General features: G+C 38.8%; 1 protein-coding gene across 5 annotated transcripts in view; it reads left to right on the top strand.

Annotated features, from left to right (window-relative positions):
- Positions 1-19,504, top strand: part of FARSB (phenylalanyl-tRNA synthetase subunit beta) — a 66,115-nt gene that overhangs the window by 37,502 nt on the left and 9,109 nt on the right. For 3 of the 5 annotated variants that reach the window (XM_004262656.4, XM_033426781.2, XM_033426791.2), the window contains one exon: positions 7,563-7,718. In XM_004262656.4, coding sequence (XP_004262704.1) covers positions 7,563-7,718 — 156 coding nt within the window. Of the gene's footprint in view, positions 1-7,562; positions 7,719-19,504 lie in introns of those variants that run through there. The other 2 variants (XR_007478546.1, XR_004482874.2) reach the window with 2 other exon arrangements.

Below are 19,504 nucleotides of genomic sequence, written 5' to 3'. Positions count from 1 at the left end.
GCTCACAAAAATGGCAGGAGAAAATGCATCATGGGGTTGAATCTAAGTTTAAAAGGAATGATAGCCTAAGAAGGAAGACTTACTTTGGCTTCGTAAAGCAAGTATATAGGGTGTTTTAAATTTAGCATGATACAGTCATCCAGTTGTCAGTTTGACATTTATCGGTGGAGAACCCCGATAATCATACTGCCCTTTAGTTTTAACTACTGCATTTTAATAATTTTTAAACTGCTGGGTTTTAATAATTATTGTATTGCTCAGGTTGTTCCTGCGTCTCCAGAGCGTTGCTGCAGCCCTGGAACAAGCCACCTTTCCTCTGTCCCCCAAACTGCTGCTTAAATAGTTGCTAAAATTTCTCATTCTCCCTGAAACTTTTCTAAATCTGAAAGATCTACTTCTTACCTTGCCTAGTTTGGATATGGAAATCTAGAATTTTTTTTAAACTTTTACATTTAAAGTTATTTTTTTTTTGACTTAAGTATATTTAAGATTCTTGTTCTTTTCTCCTCCTGGCACCACCATGGCCGCATAGAACAGAGCTAATTCACTGTTCTTTTATGATTTGGTTTGTTCCTTCTGTTTGCTGTCGGTTTGTACCTTTCATGTATCTGTCTTATTTTGTATCCTGCTAAACTCTAGGGGCCGAGTCTTCGTAGTTTTTTGTATAATTCTTTGCGTGATAAAAAGCTCAATGAAAGCATTTTCATTATGAGCTTGTAAAATACTTCAGCTCTGAGAAATTGTCCATTAATTCTGCAGCCATTGAATAATGGAAGATTATCTCACATCTACATGTGGAATGTGGCTTTCTGAAGAGAGCTTATGTCATCAGTCTAGATTAGTTTAATTTTACCACTCATGTTTTTGGCATGTAGAATTTCCAATTAATAATCCAAAAAATATGGGTGTAAGGAACATTGACATTAACAGTATTTGAAGTAGCATCATTCGCGTATGTGATGGCATCTTAACTGTGTGAATACCATCATTTTTAATATAGAAAGTTATTTTAGTACGTTTGGTTCACATAGTTAAGATCTGCTAACATGAGTATAATGTGCTCTGTCATGCATTGAATATCGTACTTTTTTAATAGATAAAAATCCATTCCAGGTTTATGTTAACGAAATAAAAGCCAACCCACAAGGATGTAACCTTTTCCTTCATGCATTGAGAAGGTCATAGATTTTTCCTCACATTTGTTTCTTGGCTTTCAGCATTATTTAAAAGAAAAAAAGTCTTTACCTCAGTGCCGTAATATAGAAGTGTTTTAAGGAAAATTGTTCTTAGGTTTTATTATGTTTGTTTTTAAAATTGAAAATGTATTTGTAATATCTTTAAGAACTTTCACAAATATGTATTAAGAGTAATTCTGTTGTTTTCACATTAAAAAAAAAATACACATATCCAGCTTCTCCCAAATCCTACTCTTAGAATTAGTTGCCAGACATTCTGTGCATATGCAACCGTATGTTTTACATTTCTCTATATAGCCACAGATACAGGTAAATTCTTTCTGGTGTTTACACAAATAGGATTATGCTTTTTCTGTCTTCTGTACTTTTTTCCTATGAACACATTCTGTCCACCTCATTCTTTTTAATGGCTGCACAGTATCTCATTATATGGATATACTGTAATTTATTGACTCAAACTATTATGATGACTGTTTAGATTGTTACCAGGTTTTTGCTAAAATATGTCTATTGTAATGAATATCCTTGTACCCTTATACAAATATGTGTTTTTAGAAATTGAATTGGTCAGTCCATAGATATGCATATTATATGTTTGCTACCTTGTCAAATTCTCTTCTAAAAAGGATTTTTTACAAATTTGCAGTCCTACCAACAGTGTGTAAAGGTTCCTGTTCTCCCATATTAGATCTAATTTTTTAAAGTCTGTGTCTTGACAGGATTCTTACAGCTTTTGTGAATCTTTAGGCCTACTCTGAATTTCTTCTGAAGATAAGTAAAATTTGTAATATAAGCTATACTAGTCTCATGGGTACCAATATTAAAGAAATTTTTTAGATGGAATAGACTAAAAATCAAAGTGATTGTTTCATTTTCTGAGCTTGGCCAGGCTATTATTCTCAAGCTCAGTGTCAGCCACCAGTTGCCCTGGGAGCTCTGTTGGTTTCCCAGTAGGCTTTCTCCTAGCATCTTTTTTTTTCTTTTTTAAAATTTATTTATTTTATTTTATTTTTGGCTGCGTTGGGTCTTTTTTGTCGCATGCAGGCTTTTCTCTAGTTGCGGTGAGCGGGGGCTACTCTTCGTTGCAGTGTGTGGGCTTCTCATTGCAGTGGCTTCTCTTGTTGTGGAGCACAGGCTCTAGGCACGTGGGCTTCAGTAGTTGCAGCGTGCAGGCTCAGTAATTATGGCTTACGGGCTCTAGAGCGCGGGCTCAGTAGTTGTGGTGTGCGGGCTTAGTTGCTCCGCGGCATGTGGGATCTTCCTGGACCAGGGCTTGAACCCGTGTTTCCTGCACTGGCAGGTGGATTCTTAACCACTGTGCCACCAGGGAAGCCCTCTCCTAGCATCTTCATTTGGGCTTCTCGGTGAATGTGAGAATAGAGATGGAAAGCTTCTCTTGAAGACTCTTATCCTTTTGCATTCTGTGCCACTTAACGATAACATTGCCTAACACCCCTAATTTGCTTTTAATCATTGGTACTTTGGTGAGAGAGAATCTACACTAAGCAGAAGCTGTTCGAAAAATTTGAGTTGTATGTGATAGTCATTTACTAAGGGACATCACATATCACTTTTTTTCGTTTTTTCTTCTTTTATAAAATCACTTGGCATGTTCTTTCAGCTTCCAGAATCGTAGCCAGCCACCCCTTCTCTGGGTGGTTTACATCAGCCTCTCCAGGCAGTACTTTGAAGTCTGTGAAAGACACTGGTAATTTAGGCTGACATACTTGGCAGGCCTATTTAAAAAGCAGAATTGTTTGATGGCATGACACAAGAGGTCTGTTAACTGAGTTATAAAGAACTGAGGCATTTCCAACAAACCCTAGTTTTAAAATGAAATTTAAATAGTTCTTATTTTGCGGCATGCAGTCAGTGAACTTCCTGTGATGTAATATGGTCTCTCAGTGCAAAATACTAGGAAGTGGGAATTTTATTATGCCTAGCAGTTTCTCCAAGGAGAAATTCTGGGTGGAACTGAGTATGTGGTTATTTTCTCTTTTAATTCAATCCAGCTAATTCAGAGGGAATGTCTTAGCAAGATGTGAGGAAGCAAGTCTAGAGGGAATGGTAGCACTTGGGAGAGATGTGAAAAACCAGCCAATCAGTGGTGGGAGCTGGGAGGGGGCACCTAAATAATGTATTTAATCTAATTCTTATGGTGGGTTTAGTATAAAGCCCTAGAAGTCAGTGGCCTTTCCTTAAAATACTGCAAAATTGAGTTTAAACATATATAGCTCATTATTGTATATGCGTGAGCTGTAAACATCCTGAAACCTTTCTTGAATGGAATATAATTTTTTTTAAGTCTTGTATTTTTTATTGTAACTTCATTATTCTGATCATCAAAATCACTTAATTTTTTTCTTTTAATTCTGAGTCTTTAAACCAGATGTTGCTCCTCTTATCAGAAAGGCAGGTTTTACATAATTTGGAGATCAGGACAGAAGTATTCCAAGGCAAAGGTTACCAAAATAGAGCTTCCAGTTTGTGTTGCTAAGCTCTCTGAATGATGGCATTCCTGTTGGACTCTTCTCTCACAGCAAAAATGGGACTACAAAGTGGTTTCAATACGTGTCTGTGTGTTAAAGTGGAAGCATGTGACACCAACAAATGGGTACCACATGGCAGAGATACCCAGGAGCAAGTCCGTAATATGAAAGGGATAAATTAGTTTTGTTTCATTTCATTTTTTTCCCTTCAAGGGAAGGGGGGTGGGGAGAGGGGTTGAGCAGGGAGGGAGGGGGAGAGGGGGGAGAGGAGGGGAGAGGGAGGGAGAGAGAGAGAGAGAGAGAGAGAGAGAGAGAGTGAGTGTGTGTGTGTGTGTGTGTGTGTGTGTGTGTGTGCGCGCGTGCACGTGCGTGCCTACAGAGCAATCAGGCCCCTCATTTTAGTTAATGCATGTGGTTGATTTAGTGATGTTTGATGCCTGCCTGGTTTTAATATTAATCTTCATTCCGACACCTCCGATTATAGCTTTAGGTACCAAATTACTTTATTCTTGCACGTGGAAATGATGGAGAGTGACAGTGGCACAGTACTCACTTTCTGACACCAGCTGGCTCTTGTGCTGACTTAGAATGTGGCCACTGTCTTGTCCTGGCCTTGTTTAACGATTTTTTTGTGTATGCTTAGCTTCCTTTCCAGGCTTTATTCATTTATTCAGAAAATAATTGTTGAGGGTTTAGTCTGTGCAGGCTCTATGCTGGCTTTGACCTCTAGTGGAGTGCTTTGAACATAGTGGGTGCTAAGAAATGTTACATGGCAAGAACAGTTATTTCTCTATGTATGTTCAGTCCAAAGTTTAACTCAGAATGTACTTCCCATGAGTTACAGTACTGTTGATGGCTAGAAACTTTAGTTAACTGACTTCTAAAAATAATTTATTTCAGTTGCTTGACTACAATTCTTAAATATGAAAACTTTTGAAAATGAAAACATCTGTGTATCGTATCAAAAACATTTCAAGAATGCACATCTTTGACTATACTAAGAATATATTCATACATAAGCTTGCCCTTATATTGTGTATTTTCATCTAAATCCTTTAGAGATGTAGAGATCTCATCTAAATCCTTTCGAGAGTCAGAGATTTCTATTGTAGAGAGGGCATGGATTTTAGAGTTAGACAGTCCTGGTCAAATCCTGGTTTTGTAACTTATTAGCTGTGTAATTAATTACAGTTCTCTCCAGGCAGTTAGCTTGACTTCGGGCAAAACCTTTCTGAACTTTTGTTTCCCCATCTTATTTTCCCTATCCACTTTATAGATACAATAAAACCTAGCTTACATGAGTGTCTTGAGAATTAAGATGACAGATAGGTTGATAGAAAGATACTAAGTTCTGGATACTAAGTTTCCCTTTCCTTTTACCCCATTTATTGGCTAACTTTTATATTACTAGCAGTAAAGTACAGTGTTTTTAAATACTCATTTGTTTATTTGGATATCTGGAAGGCAAAAGACATTCTATATTTTGTGCAGATTATAGTATGGGAATAAGTCTGTGGAAGAACTTTTGCTCAATACATGCTAATATGAAGCAGCTTTTTATTTTCAGTTTGTTCTCCCAGATAGACATTAGTTTGTTCTTTCTCTTTCCTGATTTGAAAGGCAAAACGAAGCCAACATTCATTCACTGTTTGTGTAGAGCAGTGGTCTCCTCCAGAATTTATTAAAGGGCCACAAGTGTATCTACCTGTTAAAAAGTTAAATGATCTCCACTGAATTTGAGTCTGTCTTTATATGCTATGCATATCTTTCTTTAAAAATGAGTTTTGCTAAAAATAGAACTACCGTAAGACCCAGCAGTCCCACTACTGGGCATATACCCTGAGAAAACCATAATTCAAAAAGAGTCATGTACCAATATGTTCATTGCAGCACTGTTTACAATAGGCAGGACATGGAAGCAACCTAAATGTCCATCGACAGATGAATGGTTAAAGAAGATGTGGTACATATATACAATGGAATATTACTCAGCCATAAAAAGGAACGAAATTGAGTTATTTGTAGTGAGGTGGATGGACTGAGAGTCTGTCATACAGAGTGAAGTAAGTCAGAAAGAGAAAAACAAATACTGTATGCTGACACATATATATGGAATCTCAAAAAAAAAAAAATGGTTCTGACTAACCTAGGGGCAGGACAGGAATAAAGATGCAGACATAGAGAATGGACTTGAGGACCCGGGGAGGGGGAAGGGTAAGCTGGGACGAAGTGAGAGAGTGGCATGGACATATATGCACTCCCAAATGTAAAATAGATAGCTAGTGGGAAGCAGCGGCATAGCACAGGGAGATCAGCTCGGTGAAGCAGCGGCATAGCACAGGGAGATCAGCTCGGTGCTTTGTGACCACCTAGAGGGGTGGGATAGGGAGGGTGGTGGGAGGGAGACACAAGAGGGAGGGGATATGGGGATATATGTATATGTATAGCTGATTCACTTTGTTATACAGCAGAAACTAACAACATTGTAAAGCAATTATACTCCAATAAGGATGTTTTAAAAAAAAATGAGTTTAAAATTTTTGTAACCATCACTGCGGATACAGAACAGTTCTGTCACCCCCAAAACCCACATGTCCCACGTTCTCACATTTTTTCCCCGACATCTAACCCCGGACGACCGCTATCTTGTTCTCTGTTGGTATACTTTTGCTTTTTCCAGAATGTCATATAAATGGACTTATATTGTCCACTTATATTGCCTTTTAAGACTGGCTTCTTTCATTCAGCTTCATGTCCTTGAGATTCCTCTAAGTTATCAAGTCTCCCTTATTGCTGAGTAGTATTCCATTGTATGGGTGAACCAGTTTATCTAGTCACCTATTAGAGTTCACTTGGATTATTGCAATTATTTTTAAAAAATATTACATTGTGTAAGTTTGTCCTGATTTTCAAAGTAGAAAAAATATACTAATCAAGGAAAAATGGGAAAAAAAAAATTCCTGCCCAAACAGAACCTCTATTAACATTCAGGTATATTTCTTTACATTCTTTTTCCTGTGCGTGGAGTTTTTTGGCTTGTGGTTATATTTACATAGCTGTGATTCTTCATAAATTGCTTTTTTTTCATGTTTTAATTCTGATGTGTATGTATGACATAAACAGTTTAAAAAGATTATAAAGCAAACACTAGTGTAACCATCCAAGTTAAGACCCTTCCCCATCAAAACTACCTTCCCTTTACCTAGAGCAATCACTATCCTAACTTTTGTGATAGTCATTCGCTTCTTTGCTTCATAGTTGTCCAACCTGTGTATATTCTTTAGATAATATAATTTAGTTTTTACTCTTTTTGAACTTTGTGGCCTCCTTTTTTTGTTTTGTTTACTACTGTAAGTATTCTAGCTCTGTTATGATAAATCTTCATAAAGATGCCTTTTAGCTGCGTAGTATTCTGCTGAGTGATTGTGCTGTACTTTATGTGGCCATTTCCCAATTTGGGTTGTTTCTAATTTTCACTATTGGAAGTAATGCTTTGTGTAGAAGTAATATCTCTCTACATGAATCCATTCTTGTATTTAGAATTATTTCTTTTGGATAGTATTGTAAATAAAAGAGTATGAAATTTTAAGGTTCTGAAAAATGTTGCTAAATTCTTTACCAATTCGTACCACAGTGAAGCCTTACTGTTCCTGGGCCAGCATTGAGGGCTTTCCGCATCTCCCCCAAGTAAAAACACCTCAGGGAATTTAATGGTTGAAAAACCATCTTATCTTATCTTTCTGAGTTTGATTGGTTCTATGTTTCCTAATTGGTTTCCTTTTTTGTTGATTTTGCTTGAGTTTATGTTTTGGGGTAAATCGGCTTCTTAAGTGATGGTCAGTGTAGGCTTGTGACCAATTCTTTTATTTTTTTTCAGATGTAGGTGCAAGAAACTACAGGCATCTCTGTGCTGTTTATTACAACAAGAATCCTGGGTTCGAGATAATCCATGGGCTTCTGGACAGACTCATGCAGCTACTTGATGTGCCTCCTGGCGAAAAGAAGGGAGGATATGTGATCAAAGCATCAGAAGGTGAGACAGATGAGCTGAGTCAAGAGTCAGTGATCCCGTAATGAAGAGGCGAAGCCCTATTTGTGATAAAGTGTTTTTGGTTTTGATTTAGGGGGGAGGTGGGAGAGAGAGCTTCATATCAATTAATTGTCAGTATTTTCTAGAAATATCCTTTTTCCCTCCAGTATTTTGAGAAGATGCTTTTCAGAGCTCTTGTAGTGCCACAGATTATACTTTTGTTCCAGCTGAGTGCTGGTAACCCCTAGTTACTGGCACCATCAAGTCGTGGTCAACCCACAATCCAAACTGCAAGCTGAGAGAACCAGAACTCATGACTTGTGCTCAGAGCCTCCTGCCTGAAGCCTTTAAGGCAAAAGAGGAAAAAAGAGAGACATTGGAAGTTAGGCTAACTAAATTGTATATATACTCCTAAAATGCTAGTTTCTTGTTGTCTGAGGAATCCTGAAATTTTTGCTTTTCATATCCCTATAGCTTGAATCAGTATTAGATAAGAGATCCACAGACAACTTGAAAGAAACATTTTACCACTTTATTTCCACTGTTTACCTGACAATTTTATAACTTTATCTGGCATCTTAAATTTCTATTGGAACATTCACTTTTTTCAAAGTGTTATTTAGCAGTACTTATACTGGTGTGAGGTTTGGGGGGACATATTTTTGTTTTCCCCTAGTTGTATTTTTCTTAGTCCTCAGAGATGGTTTTTTATTATTGTTTCAATTTTTTTTTTTAATTTGAAAAGTTCTTTGAAAATGCAGTAACCCTAAATATATGGCCTTTTTAGGTTGAAGATTTGTGGAGTTATCTTTTTTTTTATAAAATTGAAAGATTAAATATTGCAGGGAGTTATCATTTTCTACCACATCTCTCATTAGTAATCATTCAGTGAAGATATGTGTGATGCTTATAGAATTTTAGAGTGTTGGAACTGGGTCTTAGAGTTCATCAAGTCCAGTTCCCTGATTTGACAAGTGAAGAAGCCAAGGATAAGCAAGCCAAGTGAGTTGGGCTGGGTCACACATGGGGACCCCAGGGCGCCTGCCTCCCACTGTTCTTTCCACAAGACCAAGTTGCCTGTCTTTATAGTGGCTTTACATTACTCATTCACCAGTTGACTGTTCTAGAATTTCTGCTTTAAGATCTGGTCATCCAAGTTAATGGCAGCCTGAAAGCTGATGTGACACATTTTTTTTAACCTTCTATACAGAGTCTTTTCTCGGAAATTTTACTTCATATAGAGATTAGCTGAATAAAAATCTGTTTCCTGAAACAGATTATGTCATATATATGAGATATAATTTTTTTTCTTACTGGAAAGGTTGCAGAGAGCTGAAATGGTAAATTGGAGCATAATTTGTTGTGGATATGATACTTTTATATGTAACTTTTATATTAATGATGTCTCTATGAGCCATAAACCAGTGTCTTAATATAATGACTCTTCTGCCTCAGTAAGTTCCTTAGACATATTTCTCAGAAGCCTCTAAGTTCCCCTGTCATGAGACAGGCTTCAAGAAGACAGAATAAGTAGGACACAGATCCTGCTGTCAAGGAACCTACAGGGGGAATGACCACTGCATACCAGCTTTCACAATAAGCTGCTAAGACGAGTGCCTTGAAGTTTCCAAAGAGGGAGGTGGTGCGGTTTCTTAAGAGCATATGAGAAAGCGTTAGTGAGTTTCTGGAAAGTGACATAGGCCTTCGAAGGAATAGGTGGGAGACGGGAAGCAAGGCAGACCACCAGAGCAAAGGCAAAAAATGATGGGAAACATAGCCTAGTGCAGTTTGGTTTGTACAGGGTGAGGAAGAAGCTTGGGACTACATTTAGAGTCCTGAGTGCTAGAATAAGGAGTTGTAGCTAATTAGCTGGAAAATATTGAAGCTGCTGCTGCTGCTGCTTTTTTTTCCCTTAAGTGAGTTATGTGATTAGATCTGTACTTCGAAGGAATTAATCTGGCAGCATTATGTAGGTTGGGCGGCATGGAGAGTAGAGGGGAAGAGAATGGTTGAAAGGTGTTATAGTGAGAATAAGGGCTTGACTTTGAATGTTGGCCAAGGCTATACCGAGGAGAAGACTGATTGAAGAAACTTTATGAAGGTAGAAGCTGCAGCATTCAGCATTTGGAAAAGTTCCACTTGGAACCTTTTGTGCCACTCGGAACCTTTTATGATACAGCTCATATGTGTTGATCTTTTTTTTAAGTTCTATTTTCATCATTCTAAACCTATGATATTATAATTTTAATCCTTTTATATTTTAGCACCAAAACAATATAATACTTAGTACTTAATTTCCCTAATATGTAAATGTCTACCATTTTGGCTTGGAGTGTGTGTGTGTGTGTCTGTGTGTGGGTGGGTGTGTGTGTTTTCAAATTAGAAAATACATTCATAAACTGTAACCACTTACGATGTGGTTGTAGGTCTTCATGTTCAGTTTTTTAGGCCAAATTGTTACTGGTGTTTGATTTTGTATGAGGACAGAGGCCATCTTGTGTTTACTTTTGAATTTACTTTGGCTCTCATAATAGAATATTGTAATGTTATATTTTAATTATCTGTTTTGATTACATAATGACAAATATGATTACCTTTTTTTTAAATGGTTAAAGCAAGACCTAAAGAAGTGGCTTGTCAAAATAAGTCAGCAGTAAAGTTGGTATAAGTTCTTCATCTAAAATTTAATATATAATATGTATATATATATATATATATCTCCTAAGTAAATCCCTACACAGGAATTTGGTTGCTGGGGCGTGTTTAGTTACATCGTTTCCTCAGATTTATTGTTATTTTGCATAAAGCTTTTTCTGCTTCAAGAAAAGATCTTCAGAGTATCAAAAAAGTCAAGAAGAAACAGATTAAGAGCTACCATTTCCTGCCATTCTTAATTACTGAGTTGTCTTCTATTACTCTGGCATATGGTTTACCTTTTAATAATTAAAAGTCCGTGGTGGCTTTGCCATTATAATTGAGCTAAGTCTGTTCACCAGAGAGTCTTGCTAATGTCAGTTCATTGGCAGATATACCTAATCTCTCTCTGTCCTTTCTAATGAACACCACTGACTTCCTTTTGTGCCGCTTTGTTTGGTGGTAGAGAGTGGAACAGAACTTGATTCCCTTTTGAGAAACTTGGCCCTGTCCACTGTGAGAGAAACCTGGAAACTCATCTCATTGATCATCACATTGATCTCAGGGAGTTCTGTTGACATTGGCATGTAACCTGGCTTCTCATGCAGACAGCAGCCCTCTGCAGCCTGTGGATCTCTGAGAAGCACTCCCAAGTCCTGTGACTGCAGCCACAATTAGAAGCCATGGTCACTTAGTCTCACAGAGTTTTTATTTGCTGAGCGCCCTTGCAGTTAAGAACACAAGGTGAGCTAGAATGCCAAACTGCTGATAGAATAAGGGCAGTCGTTGAGTAGAAAAAAGAAAGAAGAACCTTTAACTTTTTAACAGACTGTAGAGCGTTTTGAGCACTTGGAACAACTCATCATGTTTTAGTGGCATTTGATCGGATCATTACAGCATATGTATGCGCTTTTTTTCAGACTTCTTCCCCTTTGTTTTTGTGGTTTGTTGCAAACTAAATTATGTATGTTAAAATGCATTTATCCTTTTCAAAACCACTTCTGGGCAAGGAAAATTTGCAGCATTTTTGTGTTTAGAACAGTTATGTGGTTCCTGGGCAAATCAGTGGCGAAAATAATTTCTTAGGGAAGGTAGTAGGCTTTGTGTGCGATTGGCTGCACTGACTTGAGTGTGTATTTTTTCCCCTTGAATTTGTTACTATTTCAGTTTTGTTTATTCACAAATCTATGGAAAATGTCAGTTTAACCTGAGACAAGATTCCTGATGGAAAAACAGAAGTTTTAGTACTTTTAGTTTTGACAATTCTAATTTTCATGCTGCTCAGAATTCATTTTGTGAAATGAAAAATAACCTTGTAAGTAATAGGCACATTTAATCCTGCACCATATGTACCCACAGAGGTTATTTAGATGCCTTCTGTTACAGCATCACCTAATGATCATTGACTTGACCTGTAGGTCATGACCTTTTTCCTCTTTCAGGACACCTGTGAAAGATTTCAGATGCTAAAAAGTACGGGTGAAATTGTGATGTCTCCCCGGCCTTCACACTGGTTTTTAGTGTAACATGAGCTTGGAAATATATGAGAAGAACATGTATTGAACAGCTTGCTGGAGTAAAGGAGCCGTTTATGGTCTGATTTACACAAAAAGTCTAGGCTGGCAAAAAGGGGGATCTGTATAGTGTCTCCACATTTTTAGTTACCATCAGCAAAGACATGACTCTGTTAAGGCACCACATTGAAAAGAAAAAAAGTTTGGAAGTTAATAAGCTTCTGACCTTATTACTCTGTGTAAAAAATGTCCTTAATCCTCTGATTCTCTGGTTTTTTTCGGTGTTTGAGGCAAGCTTTCAAATACTACAATTTTTGTTACCTTCTTTGAAGGCTTTATTAAGAGCAATATTAAACACATCTGCAGTGATCACCACACGTCAAAACAGCGGGATGACATGGGGCCACAGTGCCCGTTAAAGCCTCAGCAGCTATCACGATTCGCGTAGCCCCGTGTTGTTCTCGATGTGTTTTATTTCCTTGCCTCACTCTCTCTTATATGTATGAGGCAAAGTTCTCTCCACTCATCATGCTCACCACCTCGTGCTTTTGGTGTGCCTTGGTACCCACTTGACGTTTCAGTACTCAGTGTTGGAGTGCGTGTTCCACAGCACGTCCCATTTGAATGACTTAGCTCACATTCCCATCTGATAGGTCTTGGAACACAGTATTTCTCAACTTTTTTTTTTTTTTTTTGCGGTACGCGTCCCTCTTACTGTTGTGGCCTCTCCCGTTGCGGAGCACAGGCTCTGGACGCGCAGGCTCAGCGGCCATGGCTCACGGGCCCAGCCGCTCCGCGGCATGTGGGATCTTCCCGGACCGGGGCATGAACCCGCATCCCCTGCATCGGCAGGCGGACTCTCAACCACTGCACCACCAGGGAAGCCCCTCAACTTCTTTTTATTATCTCTCCCTTAAGGAACGTTTTAGACTTTTTTCCTAATTGCCCCTCCATAAAATGTTAATACCACTGGTATACTGCATATTTATTATGTACTATATGTATAGCTTTGCTTTATACATAAAAAGTATAAACCTTATTTTTAAAATTCAATTCAGGGTTAAGAATAAGTAAACATTTTTAAGTTAAGAGTTAAATTAGGGAGTTCTGGTGGCCTAGTGGTTAGGTTTCCAGACTTTCACTGCTGTGGCCCAAGTTCAGTCCCTGGTCGAGGAACTGAGATCCTGCAAGCCTAGTGGTGCAGACAGAAAAAAAACAGAGAGAGTTAAATCAAAAAATTACTAACATTTAACTTTGTATCTACTGCATAGCTTTTAATGTTACATACTTATATAAATTGTAGTGCATCATTATATATGCCAATTGGCAATTTAAATATATAACTGTAACCAAAAATTTTTAAAAACCGTTCAAAACCCACTTTTCCAGCAAAAGTAAAACAATTGAAAAATTAATTTCTTAAAAAGTCATTTTTAGTGAATTTCACTTTTCCTTGATAAGAGAAGATAACTTTTAATTAGCTGGGTAGTCAGATATTGCTGATGATTTTTCTTTCCAGCACTTGATGTAGTTAATGATGTGTTGAATAATAACTTTTTAAATTAGAAACTTTTTATTTAATTCTCAAAGCCTGAACTATGCAGGGAAGCTCTCAAGAGCACACATAAACAGAGTCCACAAGGCAGCCAGTGGTGATTCCTGGCACATGCAGGTCACTCTTAACATGACCTTGCAATTGAGCGCTTGATACAAAGTCTTCCAGTCACCGGATCAGAGCTATCTGTCGCCATAGTTGTGGAGCACTGATCTTGCATACATTTGCTATGTTTTCCATTTCAGTGCTGCTCCTGTGAAGCCCAAGACAACCCAGTGAGACGAACTGAACACTAAGGAGTACAGTTTTGTTAAGTAGGGCTCATCTTTGGAGGGCTCCAAACCACTGTAATATAGGATTTTTTTCATACCCCCTCTCCCCAGCCAAGAACCAGTTTTCATTCCGCTTTGAGAATGCATGCTGTGACTTAATGCATACTTTGGAGTTGTTTCAATTTAACTGTATGTGCTGGGCAAAAGAGAGAGAGAAAGGTATTTTTATTTAACACCTTGTACTCCTTTTTTTCCTCCTTCCAAACTAGACATTGGCTTCCACTATTCTACAGAAAAGGCTATGGCCCAAATAAAAAGAGATGCAAAGGAAGTTCATTTCCAGTTTCAAGGACCCAAATCCTGAAAGTTGAGAGGATTTTTAGGGTGATTTGTACTGCTCAGGTTTTTTTCCCCCGATTCTTTTCCATTATAGTTTATTACAAGATACTGAATATAGTTCCCCGTGCTATACAGTTAATCCTTGTTGTTTGTCTATTTTATATATAGTAGCATGCATCTCTTTATTTATTTTTTTTTTTTTGCGGTATGCGGGCCTCACTGTTGTGGCCTCTCCCGTTGTGGAGCACAGGCTCCGGACGCGCAGGCTCAGCGGCCGTGGCTCACGGGCCCAGCCACTCCGCGGCATGTGGGATCTTCCCGGACCAGGGCACGAACCCGCATCCCCTGCATCGGCAGGCGGACTCCCAACCACTGCGCCACCAGGGAAGCCCTTAGTGTTCTTTAGGTCCATCCGTGTTGCTGCAAATGGCATTATTTCATTCTTTTCATGGCTGAGCAGTATTCCACTGAATTTATATGTCACATCTTCTTTATCCATTCATCTGTTGATGGACATGTAGGTTGCTTCCATGTCTTGGCTATTGTAAATAGTGCTGCTGTGAACATTGGGGTGCATGTATCTTTTCAAATTAGAGCTTTCATCTTTTCTGGATATATGCCTAGGAGTGGGATTGCTGGATTATGTGGTAATTCTATTTTTAGTTTTTTAAGAAACCTCCATACTGTTTTCCATAGTGGCTGCACCAATTTATATTCCCACGGTATAACAGTGTAGGAGGGTTCCCTTTTCTACACACTCTCTCCAACATTTATTATTTGTAGACTTTTTTTTTTTCCTGCGGTACGCAGGCCTCTCACTGTTGTGGCCTCTCCCGTTGTGGAGCACAGGCTCTGGTTGCGCAGGCCCAGCGGCCATGATCCACGGGCCCAGCCGCTCTGCGGCATGTGGGATCCTCCCGGACCGGGGCACGAACCCGTGTCCCCCGCATCAGCAGGCGGACTCTCAACCACTGCGCCACCAGGGAAGCCCCATTTGTAGACTTTTTGATGATGGCCATTCTGACCAGTGTGAGGTGATGCCTCATTGTAGTTTTGATTTGCATTTCTCTGCTAATTAGCAATGTTGAGCATCTTTTCATGTGCCTGTCGGCCATCTGTATGTCTTTTTTGGAGAAGTGTCTGTTTAGGTCTTCTGCCCACTTTTTGTTTGGGTTATTCATTTTTTTTGTTTTTGTTGTTATTGAGTTGCATGAGCTTTTTGTATATATTGGAAATTAATCCCTTGTCAGTCGCATTGTTTGCAAATATTTTCTCCCAGTCCATAGGTTGTCTTTTCATTTTGTCTGTGGTTTCCTTTGCTGTGCAAAGGCTTCTAAGTTCGATTAGGTCCCATTTGTTTATTTTTGCTTTTGTTTCCATTACTCTAGGAGATGGATCCAAAAAATACTGCTGGGATTTATGTCAGAGTGTTCTGCCTATGTTTTCCTCTAGGAGTTTTATAGTATCCAGTCTTACATTTAGGTCTTTAATCCATTTTGAGTTTATTTTTGTCTGTGGTGTTAGAGAGTGTTCTAATTTAATTGTTTTAACGTAGCTATCCAGTTTTCTCAGTGTCACTTATTGAAGAGACTGTCTTTTCTCCATTGTATGTTTTTGCCTCCTTTATTTATTTGTTTGTTTGTTTGTTTATTTATTTTTGCGGTATGCGGGCCTCTCACTGCTGTGGCCTCTCCCGTTGCGGAGCACAGGCTCCGGATGCGCAGGCTCAGCGGCCATGGCTCACGGACCCAGCCGCTCAGCGGCATGTGGGATCTTCCTGGACCGGGGCACGAACCCGCGTCCCCTGCATCAGCAGGCAGACTTTCAACCACTGTGCCACCAGGGAAGCCCTTGCCTCCTTTATTAAAGATCAATTGACCGTCGGTGTGTGAGTTTATTTCTGGGGTCTCTGTGCTGTTCCATTGATCCATATGTCTGTTTTTGTGCCATCACCACGCTGTTTTCTTTACTGTAGCTTTGTGTTATTGTCTGAATGCACTACTCAATTCTGATCTTACATATGTAAGTTTGGTTTTCCTCAGGAGGAGCAGCTTTACACGTTGGCAGCACCCTGGTTTTGGCACACTGGTGCGCTGCACCGACCACTCTCCTCTGAATTTCTAGAGAATGATGTGTTCTGGTACACTAAATATTAACCCTCTAAACATTCAATTCAGCTTTAATCCAGAAGGATTAAAAGTATGATGGGTGGAGAGAAAAAGAGGTACACATATTGAATACATTTCTAGGTAGGGTTGATAAATAAGTGCTTCTATCTGAAAAATGTGCTTTTCCCCTTGAGGTATTCACATTTAGTATTTCCTTTTCTTTAAAGGTGTAGGACGAGGGCAATAATTTTTACCCCCTCCCCTTTTTTTTGAGAATTGATGGAAGAAACACCTACAATGTAAACCCCATTTTATTAACTTTAAAAGTTTGAAACAGTTACAAGCTTATTAAAACAGGTGCAGGACAAAAAACTTTCCTGAACTGTTTGAGAATAAATTGCCAACCTGTACCCCTTAATACATTAGTGTGTATTTCTTACAAATAAGGACATTGTCCTACATAACCAAAATATAATCGTCAAAACCAGGAAAATATTATTCACGTTAATGTTGACCCCATCTAATCCTTTTACCCTGGGCAAGTTTTATCAGTTATCCTTTATATCAAAGAATCACTTATTGCCTTTAGCTGTCATGTCTCATTGGCCTCCTTTTGGAAAGTTCTAGAATAGTCTCTCCTTGACTTTCATGACCCTGGCACTTTTGGAGATTATAGGCCAGTTATTTTGTAGTGTGCTCCTCAGTTTGGGGTTTTCTAGATTCAAGTTAGGCAACTTTGGAGGAATGTTGCAGAAGTAACGCTCTCTTCTCAATGCATCCTATCAGTGGCACCCGATTTCCACTTATCGCTGATAATGTTCACTTAATCACCTGATCAAACTAGCGTCTCCTAGGCTTCTTTACTGTCAAGGTACTCCTTTCTCCATTATCATCAATAAACATTTTGTGGGGAGGAACTTTGAAATTATGTAAATGTTCTGTTCCTAATCAATCCTCCTATTTGTTTATATATCTTAGTATGGATTCATTATTTCCTGTTTTATTCAGTGTATCTTAATCCATTATTCTGATTCTCACGTCCTCGCTTTGGCCCGTGGGAGTCGCTGCAGGCTGGCTTCTGTATCCTTTTAACATGTTCCTGTTATTCTTTATTATTATTAGCACTCTCTTGCTTTGGGCACAAGAAGATATTCGAGGCTTATCTTGATCTTTCCATTGTCCCATTTCTCCATCCTGGTTCCTTTTAGTGGGGAATGGTGTCTGCAAGTCCAAATGTAGGGTTCTAGTTGCACACAGACACATACATATACTAACTTACTCCTATATCTATACATATTTTAAAGACCATAAGCCCACAGCAATACCTCCATTCCAGTCCAACACCTTAGGGTTCATTCCAGTTTTCTCCCCTTCTGTATTTGTACCTCACTCCTCCAACAGTGAGAAACCTGGTTCCCATGATTCATAATTTATTCACTTAGTTGCTCATTGCTCCTGTTGGTAACTAAACTCCATCTTGTCCCCTGCGTGTCTGCCCTGCCCATCACTCACTCTCAGTCTCTGCCCCCTCGGGGCTGTTCCCCTCTCACCTGTGCATGCCCTCCCTGCCCCCTTTAGCTCTGACACCCAGTGCCCACATTTGAGTGAGAGGATTTCTTCCTTCCTCAGCCCCTTTAGGGCTGGATTATTCTGGAAGGGAAGGAGAAGGCTTTTTAAGTCTTGAGAAGCTTTTATTGGTAGGGAGGTTCTTACTAAAATGAAAGGGAGAAAATAGTTGTATATGGTGATGCTTTTTTGGATGTGGGTGATAATATAGGAAATATATTTCTGGGCTCATCTTATATAGTTTCTGCCTCAGACCTGGAATCAGCTATATTGCCAAGTGGCCCTGGTTCCTTTTAGTGCGAAATCAAAGTTAGATCACAATCTAGGTGCTAAGGTTGCTCATTGCTACTGAGTGAGTCATTGTTTCTAGGACTTTTTAGTACGCAGAGGAAAACCTTTTAAAAAAATTTTTTTTTTTTTTTTTTTGACGAAAAAGCCTTGAGTTCATATGGGTGGTTCCAATTTATATTCAGGATTAGAGGATTTTTACTTAATATGTTTGTCTTTATAGTTAGCTCTTTTTCTTTACATTGAAAATCTTGGTTCCTAATGAATTTACATTATTACCTATTTATCCATCTTTGTTTCAAAATATCAATATTATTGCTAATAACATGATTGTTAGAAACAGTTTAAGCTTTATCTTCAGTTCTTTTTGTACTTAGAAAATATTCTACAAAATAAAGTACATTTTGACCAACATATTCCCAGTATTTCTTTTTATCAGGCAAGACTGTAGAAGCCTTAAATAACTAATGCTTGCACTGATTTTTAAAAATATTATATTAATTCACAGTCTGCTTTGTTTAAAGATTAGAAATGCATATTTTACTGTGGACTTTGGGGCAGTGGGGAGGCAGAACCTTAATCGAACATCCATTAGGTATCTGTCTTCTCTGGAGTTTCTTTCATCTGCCAGCACATCTTTTCCCTCCCCGTTATGCTGCCTTAAGAGAGACAGTCTTCAGTATATTACAACATTGCAGGAATCCCACAGATTGACATTCATTTAAAGCATCCCTGCTACTTTTATATAAATGATAGGCAGACCATCTGACTTCACTGAGGTCCCAGTTGTGGTTTTGATCTTGATGGATTATTTTGCTTTACGTTAGTGTTCAATAGCTTGGCCTAATCTCCACCTGCTTGAGAAATAAATGCCAATAGTCGCTTGGGTGAGGGCAACCCATCCCCCTCCTGGAAATACCTCTGAGCACCTGCTGGCCCTGGTGGGTCATGGGTCAGGAACGTTGTCTTCCTGCCGAGGGTTCTTCTAGGCCAAATAGGCCACATACAAGGCCGGCAGCTCGCCTTCAGTCCCCAGCCCTCCACACTTGCAGCCTTGTGTCTTAGTTGTTCCTTCTTCCACTCCTCCCCCTTCAGGACCCTGTACTCTCATTGTTCCCATTTTGCCCTTTTTAAAAAACTTTTCTTTTCAGGAAAGCATCTGACTTGAAGTTCAGTTGATACATATCAGTGTGAACTTAAGAGATGCTTTAATTTTTGGCATTCTTTCTTATTGTGAAAGGAAAAAAATTTGATTCCTTTATGAAAATGTCAGGTTATTAGCTTTAAAAAGGGTGGGGCAAATTTAGTGGAATAGAAAAACGTCTCCATCTTCTGAAACCACACCCAGTTGACAGCCACACACACACACTTCCTTATGTGAAAGGAGCATGTTTGGAAGAGGTGAAAGAAGAAACGTAGGGAACAGCAACATGGCCCAGTATATTAGCAAACAGGCAGACATTAATTACCTGCCTTTCCTTAAACAATAAACCGTGTGACAATAATTTTATTT

This window comes from Orcinus orca, chromosome 7 (assembly GCF_937001465.1).
Source record: "Orcinus orca chromosome 7, mOrcOrc1.1, whole genome shotgun sequence".
NCBI lineage: Eukaryota > Metazoa > Chordata > Mammalia > Artiodactyla > Delphinidae > Orcinus > Orcinus orca.
The sequence above is the reverse complement of the archived record's forward strand: the minus strand, read 5'-3'. Positions and strand labels throughout refer to the sequence as shown.